Source organism: Diospyros lotus, chromosome 14 (genome assembly GCF_014633365.1).
Source record: "Diospyros lotus cultivar Yz01 chromosome 14, ASM1463336v1, whole genome shotgun sequence".
NCBI lineage: Eukaryota > Viridiplantae > Streptophyta > Magnoliopsida > Ericales > Ebenaceae > Diospyros > Diospyros lotus.
In genome coordinates this window covers 8964883-8979362 of record NC_068351.1, presented here as the reverse complement: position 1 = coordinate 8979362, position 14480 = coordinate 8964883, and the positions used below count along the sequence as shown (strand labels likewise).

The 14480-nt window shown below is 34.1% G+C and overlaps 2 protein-coding genes across 2 annotated transcripts in view; both read right to left on the bottom strand.

Moving 5' to 3' along the window:
* LOC127789679 (uncharacterized) overlaps positions 1-14480 on the bottom strand; it is a 54929-nt gene that overhangs the window by 36237 nt on the left and 4212 nt on the right. Inside the window, exon 2 of the mRNA XM_052318629.1 lies at positions 14069-14340. Within this exon, the coding sequence (XP_052174589.1) occupies positions 14069-14259 (191 nt within the window). The 5' untranslated portion in view covers positions 14260-14340. The remainder of the gene's footprint in view (positions 1-14068; positions 14341-14480) is intronic.
* Positions 29-14196, bottom strand: LOC127789682 (uncharacterized). Its single transcript, XM_052318633.1, has 4 exons — positions 14069-14196; positions 7524-8091; positions 3100-3329; positions 29-675 (listed from the first exon to the last, which is right to left on the bottom strand). Exons 2-4 carry the CDS (start codon positions 7855-7857, stop codon positions 397-399), a joined length of 843 nt encoding a protein of 280 aa, XP_052174593.1. The 5' UTR covers positions 7858-8091; positions 14069-14196; the 3' UTR covers positions 29-396.

The following is a 14480-nucleotide window of genomic DNA, read 5'->3' as shown; positions in this document are numbered from 1 at the left end:
AGAGTGAAATTTTTACCAACCAGGCCACTTGGGTTCAAACTATATAACTTTCCAGGTCACTGAATTAAACTTCCCCAAAAACGAGCCCACACATTTTTATGGGCTTGCAAAATATATATAATCACCATAATAACAACGGGTCGGGTAGGATGAAACGTGTCCTACCCCTTCCTCGTACATACTCCCTTATATACAATATGGTAGTAATAACAAAACCAAACATATGCTGTTTGACCCAACAATAACAATGTCAGAGTAGGAGGAGACATGTCCTTCACGACACTGCTTAAACATTCTCCCTCATATATACAATATGGTCATATACCAAGACCATGCATATGCATACTAACAAACATCCCCAAGTCAATACCGAACCCAATAGCCCCAGTGACCTGTTCAGAGGGAAGAGAAAATTGGGACACCAGGTAATGTAGCACCTGCATCAACAATAAAAATGTTGCCTGATACATACTTGGAAGAGTCATGGATCAGGTATCGTACCAGCGACGTCAAGGCAGGGTCTATCGTGCAATGCGCTCTGAGAGGGTGAGTTCTCAAAGCCACATTGTTAAACCAATCTTTTTGAACGAGACCCTCAGTGATCTCAGATTTAAAGATCCCTGGCGAAATTGAGTTGACTCTGATGTTGTATGCCCCAACTTCTACGGCCATTAACTGTAAATATAAGAGGAGAATAAGAATGCAGTTAGATGGCCATTAACTGTAAATATAAGAGAATAAGAATGCTATTAGATGGAAAGAATATTGATCCTATCTTTGCATCAAAATTTGTGCTTGGTGCATGTGATAAGTAAAGCAGGCACTTGTAGGGATTACTGCAAACAAAAGACGTCTAATTTTGCAAGGATTCCATGCTACATAAACAACTAGAGAGTTGTCTGTCTACACAGTTACTGGACAGTTGCACACCCAGCAAAAATACATTAGATGCAGCACCCAGACATTTAATGAGACGGTAATAACGTATCCAAGAATCATCTTTATAGAAGATCTAACATAAAACAGAAAGTATGCATCCTTTATATGGATAACTTCTTTTAGTATAATAATGTATTCCAACACAAACGACATATGAACTTCACATTACTCAATAACATTGAATTAGCATTTTGGCATTTTCATACTATGCCGTCAACCCTTATATTAATTTTTTTTTTTGTCTATCTCAGTCTCTACTAAGTTTGCCTTCAATATCATTGGCAACTACCTTAAGATCATCTGCAAGATTTTTCCAATAAGGACACTTGATTCAGGGTGTTGTGCCCCTATCCAACATGTGATCAGACACGGATATGTATCCAACAATCTGAGATACACGTCGCGCATACCAAACATGTCCTTTTTATTTTAATTTTCAATCAAGACATTTATGTCCATAAGTTTTAACACAACAGAAATGCTGAGGACATGATGTTTCTAGAAGAGCTTTTTGTACTTTTTGGAGATAAAATCTTCATACCATATCCTAACCAAATTAGAGTTGGTGGCACAACATTCATAATATCAATTGATTTCTAACTTGCAAAATTTTACATCGGATGCCCTTCTTTTTGCAACCCTCTAGCATAGGGAATGATAAGATAAAGTTTCAACACCATCTTCATATGGAAAAGTTTCATGACATGATGGTAAATGAAGATAATTTATAATTGATATTTGTAGATAAAATTTACAAATAACACAAGTTTTTATCTAAGGATTATGGGAACCACAATAACAATCACATACCTTAATCCACTAAGTGAGGTTGGTTACATCAATTCTAGACTTCCATTCATCTCTATTCATGGCCATATCATCTATAAAACCATTATATCCAATATCATGTTTAGGGTTTCTCGCCTTTTTTTTCAAATCTTCCTCTCCCTCCTCTACTACAAACTTACTCCAATGTGTGTGCATGGTCTTCTTCTCAAATGTCCAAACTCCAAGCCATCTTAATGTCGTGTACCTAGGGTTTAACCTAGGATTGGATTGGAAATTGGAAAAATGAAGGGGGAATAGCCTCCCACATGCCCCATGTGCAATACAACAAATAGCTCAACTGCCTATTAGCTAAAGACAAAGAAATTACAATTATTGTATAATACATGTAAACTCCTACTATTATATTTACTAATCTATCCTTAGGATCCTTGGGGTCATGACAATTTTTAATGGCACAAAGACACTAGTAGATTTAATGATAATTTTGATAAATATAGCTACTTTTTCCTATATTTGTTCATTGAAAATTATTCATAATTATGATTATTATAGATATAATAATATCTTCATGTTGGGAGTAGTGCTATTTTTGATAGTTTGCAATTGCATATTATTGTTGTTGTTAATGTTAAATGAATAGTGTCTTTATACTAGATTAGCAGTATTCTTCTATTTTTTAGTTATTGTTCATGAATAACAACATATCAAGCCTTTATCCCACATAACAAAATCTTATCAACCCTTAGCCTAGTATGTGGGGTTGACTACTAATAAAAGCTATTACTTGCAGTATCTCTGCTGTGTCCATACCCTTATTTTTTTTCTAAATTATCATATTAAATGCCCGTATTTGTTTTTGCACCAATATTCCTATTAATGCTTCTTAAGTGTGAGTTGCATTTAAGCCTATGGACTCAAACCAAAGCTGGGATAATAGGAAGTTGCAGATATTTTTAAGCCTAAGGCCATTGATATATATATATATATATATATCTGCTGAGCATAGATAGAATTTGTTGTTGATGTAATATTAATTCTTTCTATCATCATATTCCTTTTTATCTTTGAGTTTCTACTTAGATCATTCTTTATCCATCTATAGCTATTGAACTATTGGTCATAATCTAATAGCTATAATCATTTTCTCAACTATTTTCATTAATTTTATCATCTAACCTGTATCCATGGCTTACTTTTTTTTATTCTGCTTTCTCTTTTTCATTTCCTTTCGGAAAATTGTCCTCTCAATGTCTTCTCATGTCCTGTTTGGCTTGGCGCTACTTGTTACAATTCCATTTGACAATAGAGATTTAATTGGTAAAGACACAATGCTGATCTACTTTATAGGACCTAGAGATTATGACACATTACCTTTGTCATTGTGTTTATGGCCACCTTTGAAGCAGCATATGCAACACATCTAGATGTTAGTCCACGGTTCAGACCAGCAATAGAGGAAATATTGATAACAGACCCTCCCTTATTAGCGGCACGCATGAGCAAGCAAGCATGCTTTGACACCAACCATGATCCTGTTAAGTTTGTTTTAATAGTATTATTCCATTCCTCCTCTGACAAATCCAATGAAGATTTGATAGTACCTGCGATACACAGAAGAGGAGTCAGCATATCAAAACTGCCAAACAGGAGCTCATCTTGATATTGCAATGAACAACATTTCCCATGGTAGTCATAAGAGGTTGAGATAGACCTACACAAGATTGGCATAAATAAAAAGGAAAACAAACCATTTTAGTTATACGAGGCTTATATCTATTTCCCTGTCCATTGTTTTTGTACAAGTTATATTTTGCCTCATTAACAAGCAAACAGATGCCACTTTTGACAAATGCTTCCTCACTGTGCACTTATTCTCTAACCATTTATAGAGAGTAATTTTTCCCATCAATTATAACAGCCTGGAACAAAAAAGAAAACTAGGTCAACAAACATGGGCAGAACACAAAAATAAAATCTTAGTAATATAATAGAATGTATACAAGTAGCCATTTCACTTTATCATCCTCCATGATTCAAATATAAGGTTTTTCCAATGATACCATCTGATGATAAGAATTTCAGTAAGACTGCAAACTAATGAGCACCAGACAGTTAAAGCAAGAACCAGAAATTTGGAGCATCTGCTATGCAGCAAAAGCAGGGGCAAAAAATAAAATTATTTTTAGTCAAAATTGCTCCTAATATGAACAGTTAAATTACAAACATTACACCTAATAATCATATCTAATTCTTGTTCCTTCTCTTCACAAACCAGTCAACACAAGATCCATGTCTTCACAGATCACTCAATATAAAATCATCATTAGGCTAGTCCTGAGATTGTCTTTCAAAGCTACTGAATGTGTACTTTTTTGGATGCCAGCACTGTGAAAAATACTGAGAGTGGTTGGACTGTGATATGTCCTATACATTTTGATATTTGACCTTGGGCATGACAACACACTGGTCGGTCATATGAAGTTAGTATGTCTGTTCATTATTTTGTTAATGGTGTATGTGAGCAGCTAGTTTTGCTAATCATGTTACTAAGGGATGTGTATTGATTAGCCTTTAGCAAGTGAGCCAGACGTGAGCAGAAACTGAGAGTAAGATAATAAACTGTCAATAGGTATCACCATGGTGTATTTAAGAAGAACCCAGAACTGGGAGCCACCTGTCAACAGGCTCCTGCATACAGTTGACAGTTAGCCCAAGATAAGAGGAGAAACTGAGAAGATGATATCACACTGTTGAAAATCCTGAGACAATTTGGTAAAATTTATCGAAGATGCTGCTAATAATCAACAGATATAACAAATTTTCAACAGAAATTGAAAAGGGGCCACACAGTGTCAACAACCTACTGCAAGCTGTTTAGCAGGTAGCCTAGAACTTCCCCAAGTTGGCCGCTGAACTTAAGTAGTCCCTTGAAACTAATAGTCATGTACAAAACAATATTTGAAATTTGGAAGGAAAAATTTGGAGCTTAGGAAGTTAAAAAAAGAGGTATGGAGAAGAGACCAAGAGACGCTCCCGTGAGGAGAGTTGATGAAATGGAACAATTAGTCAAAAAAAGAGATAGAGGCAGACCCAAGAAGATTTTGGGAGAGACATTAAAGTTTGATATGAAGTGTATGGATTTAAATGAAGATATGACAAAAGACAGAAATACATGCAAGTCTAGAATTCATGTAGCTGACCTCACATAGTGGGATAAAGGCTGGATATGTTGTTGTTGTTGTTAGGAAGTTAAAGGAGTTTTCACCCTGTAAGGTGTTTAAGTGCATGCTAAATATAATGATAAAATAAATAGATCTATAGACTGTAGTTCCCTTGTGACTTCCCCCAGCAGGGTTGCAGGATCAGACCTCTGGAAGGGCAGGGTCTGCACCACAATCTGGCCAAATGCTAAATTGCTTTTTCTTGAAAGTGATTTTTACAAAAGTATTTTTCATAGAAGCAATTCTCACGGCAGTAGAAATTTCATAGCAATACCAAACAAGCACCAAGTAATTTTTCTGTCTCTTATGCTTGAAACTCAACCTCCACCTCCTTTTTCCTTTTGATATCACCTGCTCTGATCCTTAGAATTCATCCTTAAAGCCCATGATAAAAAACCCTAAGAATACTAAGGGGCTGTTCAGTTGTGGAAAATAACCCAAAATTTCCAGGACATTACTCCACGAAAAATGAAAAATTAGAAAACTTGTTCAAATACAAAAATTTTCTAAATAGAAAATGGAGAATTGGAAAACGTGATTCACCAAAATTGAATGAACTTGGAAAACTTCTAAAATGAGTGTTCCAAAATTTTCTTATCAATTTGGAGATTTGGAAAACACGGTTTGGACAAAAAAAATTCCCAAAGCATCTCCATCCCTTTTTCTAGCACAAGTTACAACTACACAAAAGATAACACATCTCCGTTTTTCTCTTTTTTGACATATGTTCCAATTTTCTATATCAGATATTAGTTTTCTACACCTTTAACATTTGAACATGTTTTTAAAATGAAAAAAAGACTAGAAAATTTTGCGTAGAAAGATGGAAAACATTTTCTACAACTAAACAGCCCCTAATATATTCTCATCCAAGCCAATGCCTCATGAGAAACCTCATCCCATCAGCTAGATAAGAGCAGTTAACTATCACTCATAGGAATGGCAGTTGTGTCTCCTCTAATAGCCGATGCAGCCTCAATCAAATGAAAACATCTCTAAACTACCAGCATTCTCTCTTTTTGCTTCCATCACATTTAATCCAACATCCAAGCCCCCTCCACCCTCGAAAATAAATAGATAAAATAATAAAAATAATAATAATAAATTGATAAAATAAAAAATGTTTATGAGAGGTCAGATCTCTTGTTTATCGAAATACAAGTGCATTCTACCATTTTCAATTTATTGAATTCCATCCATAAAAAATTTGGAACTACAGTGATACCAATTTATTACCTTTTCTTTTTAAGGGAGAGACTCCACACTTCATAGGAAAGCATGGCAATAACCCAGCAAAAAAGAAAAACACGGTAATGCTTCAGCAAGTTAGCAGTACTAGTATCATCAAGTGTGTGCCTAAAATAAAGTAAGAATAAACTTCACTACTCAAATTCAGAAAAGCAACAAAGAAATAAAATTATTTGACTTTCACAATTATTTTGCATCGAAGCCCAGGAAAGCACACTAATGAAATAAAGCGCCAGCATTCAGCTAATTGCAATTTTGTCAACTGAAATTCCACAAAGATACACATAGAGTACAGTAATATAAATGGCATACATTTATATTAAGTCAGGATATCAACAGGGTATGTAAAATTCTATCCAGCTCTTGAATCTTCAAATGCCAGTCTTAATAATTGAAGCTTATATTAACTAATAACTCCAGAATGCCATGGGTTTGAGTGCAAAAGTAGCCTCTGCACAAAGCAAAACTTAGTTTGCATATAAAAAGTGGGGAGCCTTGTGGACATCCCAGGCAAACAATACATATCTACACAGTTTCATAGTCAATTATGAATTTACAGTACACAAGAAAATAATCATAAGAATTGAGAAGTATCAGGATGGCACCCTAGTGTTAACATACAGACGCGCGCGCGCGCACACCAAAAAGTAATTTGAAAACTGATTTTCCATTCTCTATCTCAATTCTCTGTGTGTGTTTGGGGAAAGGGAATAAAATGGAAATCAGTGGAAACGGGTTTTTCTTGTTTGGTAGAGATAATAATAATAATAATAATAGAATAACGATTTACCTCTCCTGACATAATTAAGGATACAAGCACGGGAGCCGTGCAAGGGCGGCCATCCCAATAATAGAATAAAATGAAAACACTTTTTACCAATTATTCTTCAGTTTTTTGTTTTTTTGTGGCTAATTCTTATCAATTCTTCTTCAAAACTCTGTTTTTGTCTGCCCGAATTTGGAAAAGGTAGATTGAAAGGAAGCATACAAAAAAATTTATTTGTCTATATAAAAAATGTTAATCTTAATAATTTTATACTATTTCAAACTAAACTTGACTTAACAAAACTCTATCATTTCATTGGGAAGGTATTAATTGTCATTTCTTACTTACTATTGTTTTATTCTATATATTTCCACTTTCTACCAGATAAAGAAAATTGTTGTAGATGACTTTTCATCCCAGCTGTCTCCAATAAAGAAAATATTTTACGTTCCTTTAAATCTTTTCCATTCTACTCTTTTCATTTCATTCCATCAGAGAAGCAACAACAGCAGGCAATCTAGACACCTTAAAGCAAAACCAAAATCAATAATAAAAGTTACCTCTAACGCCAGCATTGTTGATGAGAGCATCAATGGTTCCAAAGGCTTCCCAAGCCCTCTGCACGGCCACCTCGATGGTGTTCCCGTCGGCACTGACGTCAAGCGCCACCGCCACAGCTCGCGCACCCTGACTTGAATCGCCAATTCGGTTAATTTCGCAGCAGAGATTCTCAAGGCGATCGGTTCGCCGAGCAGCGGCGACGATCCGACAGCCGGCTCTGGCGAGGTCGAGACAGAACTCCCAGCCGATACCGGAAGAGGCGCCGGTGACCATCACAACCTTGTCCCCTAAGTGGCTCCATGGCTCAAGCTGGCTCGTCGCATGCATTGCCATTCTTTCGCCCTCAAAAATTTCAGTAGTGGACTGGAGTTTACTAATTTAGAGTTAGTGATGAGCTTTAAGTCTTTAGACAAGGTGGTAGAGGAAAGTGGAAGCCGCACAGTACGCGCAATCTCAACATGGGAGTCAAAAACGTGGAATCAGATTCAATGGGTGCGACCACTGTGATGCAGTCGAAATCAGAGGATAGACATCGTCGCCCACAGATGAGAGCTGCCGCTGCTGATGCTGACCAAACAAAGTTTTCTAATAAATAATTACTTTAATTTTAAATATTTTATACAATCATTATTAAATTTTTATTTTTGTTAAATTTTAGTCTTTTTTTCAAAAATATTTACTCTCTCAAAAAAAAACTATGATGTTGTAAATTATTATTATTTAAATATAACAATAAATTTGTAGTTGTTAGTGAATGTTTATTATCAGTCTTGAGTTTCTAAAAGATTTTCGAAAATAAAAATAATTAGGAGTGCAACGGTATCTCTCACGCAAACCTTTCGATACTTAATTTAGTTCATGTTTAAGTGAAGTTGCAATAATAGTAAAAATGTAGTTAGAATTAGAGTTTTGAGCATATTTCTTAAAAGGTGAATTCGATAAATGAAAGTTTATTCACATCTTTTGGAATCACTCTTTTAAATTTTTAGGCAAACATATCAAAAGTAAGTTTGACTCGTTTTTCGTGACACGAATAATCTTTCGAAAATCATATCTAGGAAGTTTGAGAGTCTCGCAAAAAAGTATTTTGTTGTAATCTTTTGAGTCTGAGTAATCGATAAAAATTTTTAAAATGATCTTTTATAGACACTGAAAAGAGAGGTTCTATAAAGAACTCTATAGACATTAGGAGAAACTTTCGAGGAGAGGTTACTTAACCACTCAATCCTTCTAATAGGATTTCTTCCTGGCATATGAGTCTTCTATTCTAACTCTAAACAACTTGTCAGCATTCAAAAGTCATCCAAAATTTATCTTTATTCAGGAGACCTAATCATTAAGAGACCCTTGAGAGTTTCCAAAGACTTCCTTATGGATTCTAGGCTTCTTATCTTGGGTTTGGACTCATTTTAGGCTACAACACAAATTTATTAAAAAAAAGAAAAAGAAAACAACGATTGGCAATTAATGATTATTTTTTTAAAGATTTTGTGTGTGTGTATAAATACATAATAATAAATTCTCATATATATCAAATTTACAGTCCAATTTGATAAACGAGATAAGGACCTCTTCAATTTTGATTAGAATTCTATGAGAAGTTGCAAAAAATGACTTTTGAAGAAGGAAAGATCCTACCCATTATATCTACAGCGTCGTATAATCTTTTGACAAAGTCAATAATTTTTTTAAAAAAATAGACTTAATTATAATAAAATTAAAATTTTAATAAATCAAAATATAAGAACTAATTTATTACAAAGCATGACCAATAATATTATTTATCCAAAAAAATTTTAATTTAATTTTTTTTCTGTTATGTGTAAATTATTTTTGGTTTAATACATATGGTGATCTCTCAAGAATTTAAAAATATAAAAATATAACATTTGGTCATTGAAAGCATAATATCCAAATTTGGTATTTTAAATATTAAAAATTATTATTTTAAATCTTTATCATAATTGAGAATAAACGAAACTATTATTTACGCCACATAAGATGTCACGTCACATAAAAAAATCATGTTAGATTAGACTTAATACATAAATATGATATTTAATCTCTCAACAATTAAAAAAAATCTGATATTTGGTCCCTGATAAGAAAAAAAAAGGACTAAATTTAGTTTTTTTTTTCATAAATTATTTTTTGAGTTCTTTAACTTAAATTTTAAAATCATCTAATAATAACTTTAACAAGCTACTTCAAATTCAGAGAGTTTATTGACAAATATTTGTCTCTCCCAATATAATCCATGAGCTAAAAACAACTTGTGACAACAAAACAATTGGCAACCTCATTCTTGCAACAAAACAATTGGCGATGTTACTTTTACATACTTATATCTTAACGCATTGCTTAGTTAAATATTACATGATAACGAACACTATTGAAAAGTCCAAGATAACTAAACTTCAAGAATTGGGCCCGCAAGATAGATAAAATCCAAAATGGTTGCAACAAAAAGCCCAAATGTGCATTAAGACAGGCAAAAGCCCAACTTAATGGGTTCACCAGCACCATTCTAAGAATCACATCTAACCAAATTTATTGTATTACTATCTCATTCTGGAATATAATAATTGATTTAAGTGTTATTGAAAAACTAGACCTACTCTTTTTTTTTTGTTTTTTATAAGAATAACCATTTTAAAACATACTCAGATCCAAGAATTATTAGGCTATCTCCAGCAGCTTCTTCTCCAACTCGCCAAAGCTATCTTTGGCTAGATTTCTCTAGAAATCTTGCTCCGACAATGCTTACTATTGCCAGTTTGCCTCGTTAAATTTTTGACAACCTTGAAATGCCTTGCCACTATTAGCGATTAGATTCTTCTCGCTATTTCTCCCCCACCCCCCAACTGCTATCAAGGCACCCTCAATGTCCATCAACGGAGAAGAGAAGAGAATGATCGGCAAGAGAAGAGGACGAAATTGACCGAACCCGACTCCAGGCGACAACGACAGCTCCAGATCAAGCGACGACGATGAGGAGGAGTAGATTTGCCGTTGGATGAGTGATTTTGGGATTTTTTTTTATTTTGGCAATAGATCAGCAATTTGTGATTTTGTAATTTTTTTATATTCATTTTTATATTGAATGAGTGATATTGTGTATATTTGATTATTTTGTATATTTAATTATTGATTTTGTGTATGTGAATATCTGATTATTTTATATATTTTATTATTAATTTGTGTATTTAATTATTAATTTTGTATGTGTGTATTTAATTATTAATTATGTGAATGCTAAAATAAATAGAATAAAAATTTATTAATAAATAAATAAAATAAGGAGTGAGATAGAGAAGATAATAGAGAGTGTTGTTAGAACATATACGATTTTTGAGATAAAATTAGAATAGAGAGCGAATTATATATAATATAATAAGAATTGAGAGAGAGAGAGAATTGTTAGAGATAATTTTAAAACAATCTCGGGATAACAAACAACCCCTACATATAATAGGTACAAATCATAAATAAGGGTGGTCTACCCTTTAAACTCATCATTCCATACTAGTTGTGTACTTTCATTAAGTTTTTCATAAAATAAAGATTCAAAAGACATTTTTGAAAAATCATTAATGTAAATATATTAAAGACAAACACATTGCAAATATACTCTTATCGTGATAATCTGCAACTAGAAAAATCATAGTTTCTTATATTATATTGCCATGTTTTCATTACTTGGACAAGTCATAGCATCTGAACTCTATCAAAATGTATAATATCTTAATAGATGAAGTATGCAAGCTAAAAATTCTCATGAATCAATTTAAATGGAGAAACATTGTAATGACCCGTTTATCCAAGATTTAATGTTAATTTGTGGTTTTGAGGTATTAGGTAAACATATTAAATTTAATGTAATTTTTATTAAGGGAGTAATAGCAAATATCTGAAAATTTTGAAATAAAGTGTAATTTTAAAAACTAAGAGTAGGATTCCTTTAAAAATAAAATATGAATATTATTAAGTGAGGGAGTTGGTAGAGTAGGTGGCACACGCATGCGAGGGTGTGGCGATGGTCCCAGGTTTGAGCTTGGGGGGAATTTTTGCTGGAATTATTTCCAGCAAGAAAACACCAAAATAGTGTTGTTTCGGATGAGCAATAGGTGTGTGCCATGCAGGCGGTCTGCGCGGCCTTAATGCACCACACAGCTACTTGCAGTTGCCACCTACTGTCACTTGTTGTTGCTAGCTGTTGCCATGTGTCCTAGCTACCACCTAGCCATTTTTTCACCTTCCTTGCACTTTCTCCCCTATATAAACCCCTCGAGGCTTTAAATGGACTATGGAATGACATGAGGGATTGGAGAGCAAGAACGGGATGGCAACAAGCTTAAGTGGGAAATCTGAACAACGCAGTTAAGGTTAGGAGTGTCAACGGTTCAGATTGGTCCAGTTTTATAAGAATCTAGTAACCGACCAATTTTTAACGGTTCCGAAAAAATAAGAACCGTAACCGAACCATTACATATATAAAACCAAACCATGATCAATTCGTTGCATCGGACCGATTTCGATTTGATTTCGATTCTATCCAATTAACATTTAGCTTCTAAACATTTTCGCAAAATATGAAATTACAAACAAATTTGTTAATTAAAATAAATCCATAACTTCATTAATGCTTCAAATTTTGAAGTAAAAATAGAACAAAATAATTCATTACATTAACCATTTAGTATAGCAATAGCGCATAAAAATCTAAAAATAAAAGAGTTCATGAATAACAATAACCAACAACAAAAAAGAAATAAACAAAAACTAGTAGATTAAAATTACAAGTAATAATACATTTATGCATATGTATATATATATACCCAAAAAATTATAATATATATACAAGTATAATATCGGTTCCGGTTCGGTTCGAATCACGTTTGAAAAGAAAAACCAGTAACCAAACTAAATATATCGGTTCTTAATTTTTTAGAACCATCACCTAACCGTTAAACCATAGAACCAATCCAAAAGGCACGGTTTGGTCCGGTTCCCCGATTTTTAAATATTTTTTGACACATCTAGTTAAGGTAAGTGCAAAATTAATTAGAATTAAATAGAACGTAGTCTTGATAATATTTAATTTAAGTATTTATTTTGCCCTTCGAAACTTAATTTTATTAAGAAAATGTTTGAGCTGAGTCAGCGATAGCCTTGTACTATTAGAGGTTTAAAAGCGAAAATCTAATGCAAGTTCCTATCACCCTTTTCCCATTTGGCCAACTCTCTATCCTTTTATGCAAGTTCATATCCTTTCCATGCAATTTTTTTATACTCTCTGATTGTTCGGTAAATTGGTTCCCAGTTGGTCTGTGATTTACGCTTAAAAATCCTTATCTTTGGACACTATCTTAATTTTATAAGGTTTGGATCACCCTATAATTCTTTTGGGGGTGGTGTTTGTATGCTTATAGCTTTATTTTATTGTTGCATAGTTATGGGGAGTTGGTATTTGGGAGTTTATGTGTTGAATATGCAAGGGTATAAGCATGCTAGTGTGTTGTGGGTGTGAGTTTATAAAGCATTTACATGGCATCCGTGTTCCTATGTGGGCGTAGCATGGTCTGATGTGTGGCTTATGAGAGTTATGCATCATCGTCAATGTTGCAATAGCCTTGCATCCTTATATGTTGCATTGCATGGTTATTATTGCGAGTGACGAATTTATTCGCGGGATGTACATCCACAGGCTCAGGTGACGGGAGAACTGTCCCAAGGAAGTTTCGGTTAAGTTGTTGAAGGAGCTTTGGGCTCGAAAGCATTTGACTCGGAATATGCTAGCCAATTCATGGCTGCATGCAAGTTGGTATGGAACTTAGGGTGCCGATCTATCTTTTGTGTGGGCCCTTAGTTCATTATTTGTGCATGGTTTCATGTGTTATTGCGTAGGCCGAGTTGTGGTTTATGGTATAGTTTGTGTGCGAAATACAAGCAATGTAGTCTCTAATCTTGTAGCCTTTTTGCTTCTTTATGCTTACTAAGTCTTGTGACTCACTTTTGTTCTCCATCATTTCAGGTAGGGAAAAAGCGAAAGTCAATGGCAGTGTCTGATTTGACAGTATAGAGTGTGTATAAGGCAATCCCAGTCGAAAACCCTTGGGAGAGTGGGATGATGTCGTTTTGTTCTTTTTGTAGTTGTGTGTGGTAGCACCCTAGTGTCTGGCTAGTGGTTCTTATTGTGTGTAGTCTCCTCTGTACTTGACAGTATATCTATGTATTTTATGCTTTCGTTGTATTTCTGTATGTTTTTGTCTCTTCCCTAGGAACTCCACCTTGACTTCCTTAGCTTAAGGGTTGACGGGTTGGGGCTCCCTGCAAACACTTGGTTACAAGAGTTGATACTAGGCAGGAGTGTTTGAAATAGTTCCTATTGAGCTTGACCAATTCACGATTATCTGATAGATGCATGCCAATGATACTATGCAAGAACAAGGAAAAAATCAAAATACAAATTTGAATTTTTTGAAGAAGTTCCAAGAAGCATTTCCAAAAGTTTACTCAAAACAGTTCCAAATTCATTACATACCCCCTATTTCTGAACGGGCAGTGGCTCCCACGCTCAGGCATGACATTTTCAGCTTCCATTTCATTTCCTCTGCTCATAAAAGCATCAAAGATGGGCTTCTGAAGTATATCAACGCCATTGCTCAACAATGTAGAAGAAACAAGGGCCTCCAAACTTGATGCTTTCTTATATAATGTTTTAGTTGCCAGCATTGCTCAACTGTGCTAGAATGAGCTGCTCACATCTGTCTGGAATAGGCCATTCTACTCTTTTTTTTTATTATCATAAAAGAGCTGAATTCAAAAAGAAAATAAAGGTTAGCTAATAAGATTAACTTTCAAAATTTAGTTATAGAATTTGCATTTTTAGAAGTATTTTAAAACTGAAAAAGGAGCGCAAATTCATTTAGTGCAATCAAAAGCCAATTATAAAT

Excerpts from the sequence above, each read along its gene's own strand:
- LOC127789682 (XM_052318633.1), bottom strand. The coding sequence starts at position 7,857 with ATGGCAATGCATGCGACGAGCCAGCTTGAGCCATGGAGCCACTTAGGG. Across the intron at positions 3,330-7,523 it reads CAACAATGCTGGCGTTAGAG|GTACTATCAAATCTTCATTG; the intron begins GTAACTTTTATT and ends TGTGTATCGCAG. Across the intron at positions 676-3,099 it reads CCATAAACACAATGACAAAG|TTAATGGCCGTAGAAGTTGG; the intron begins GTAATGTGTCAT and ends TTATATTTACAG.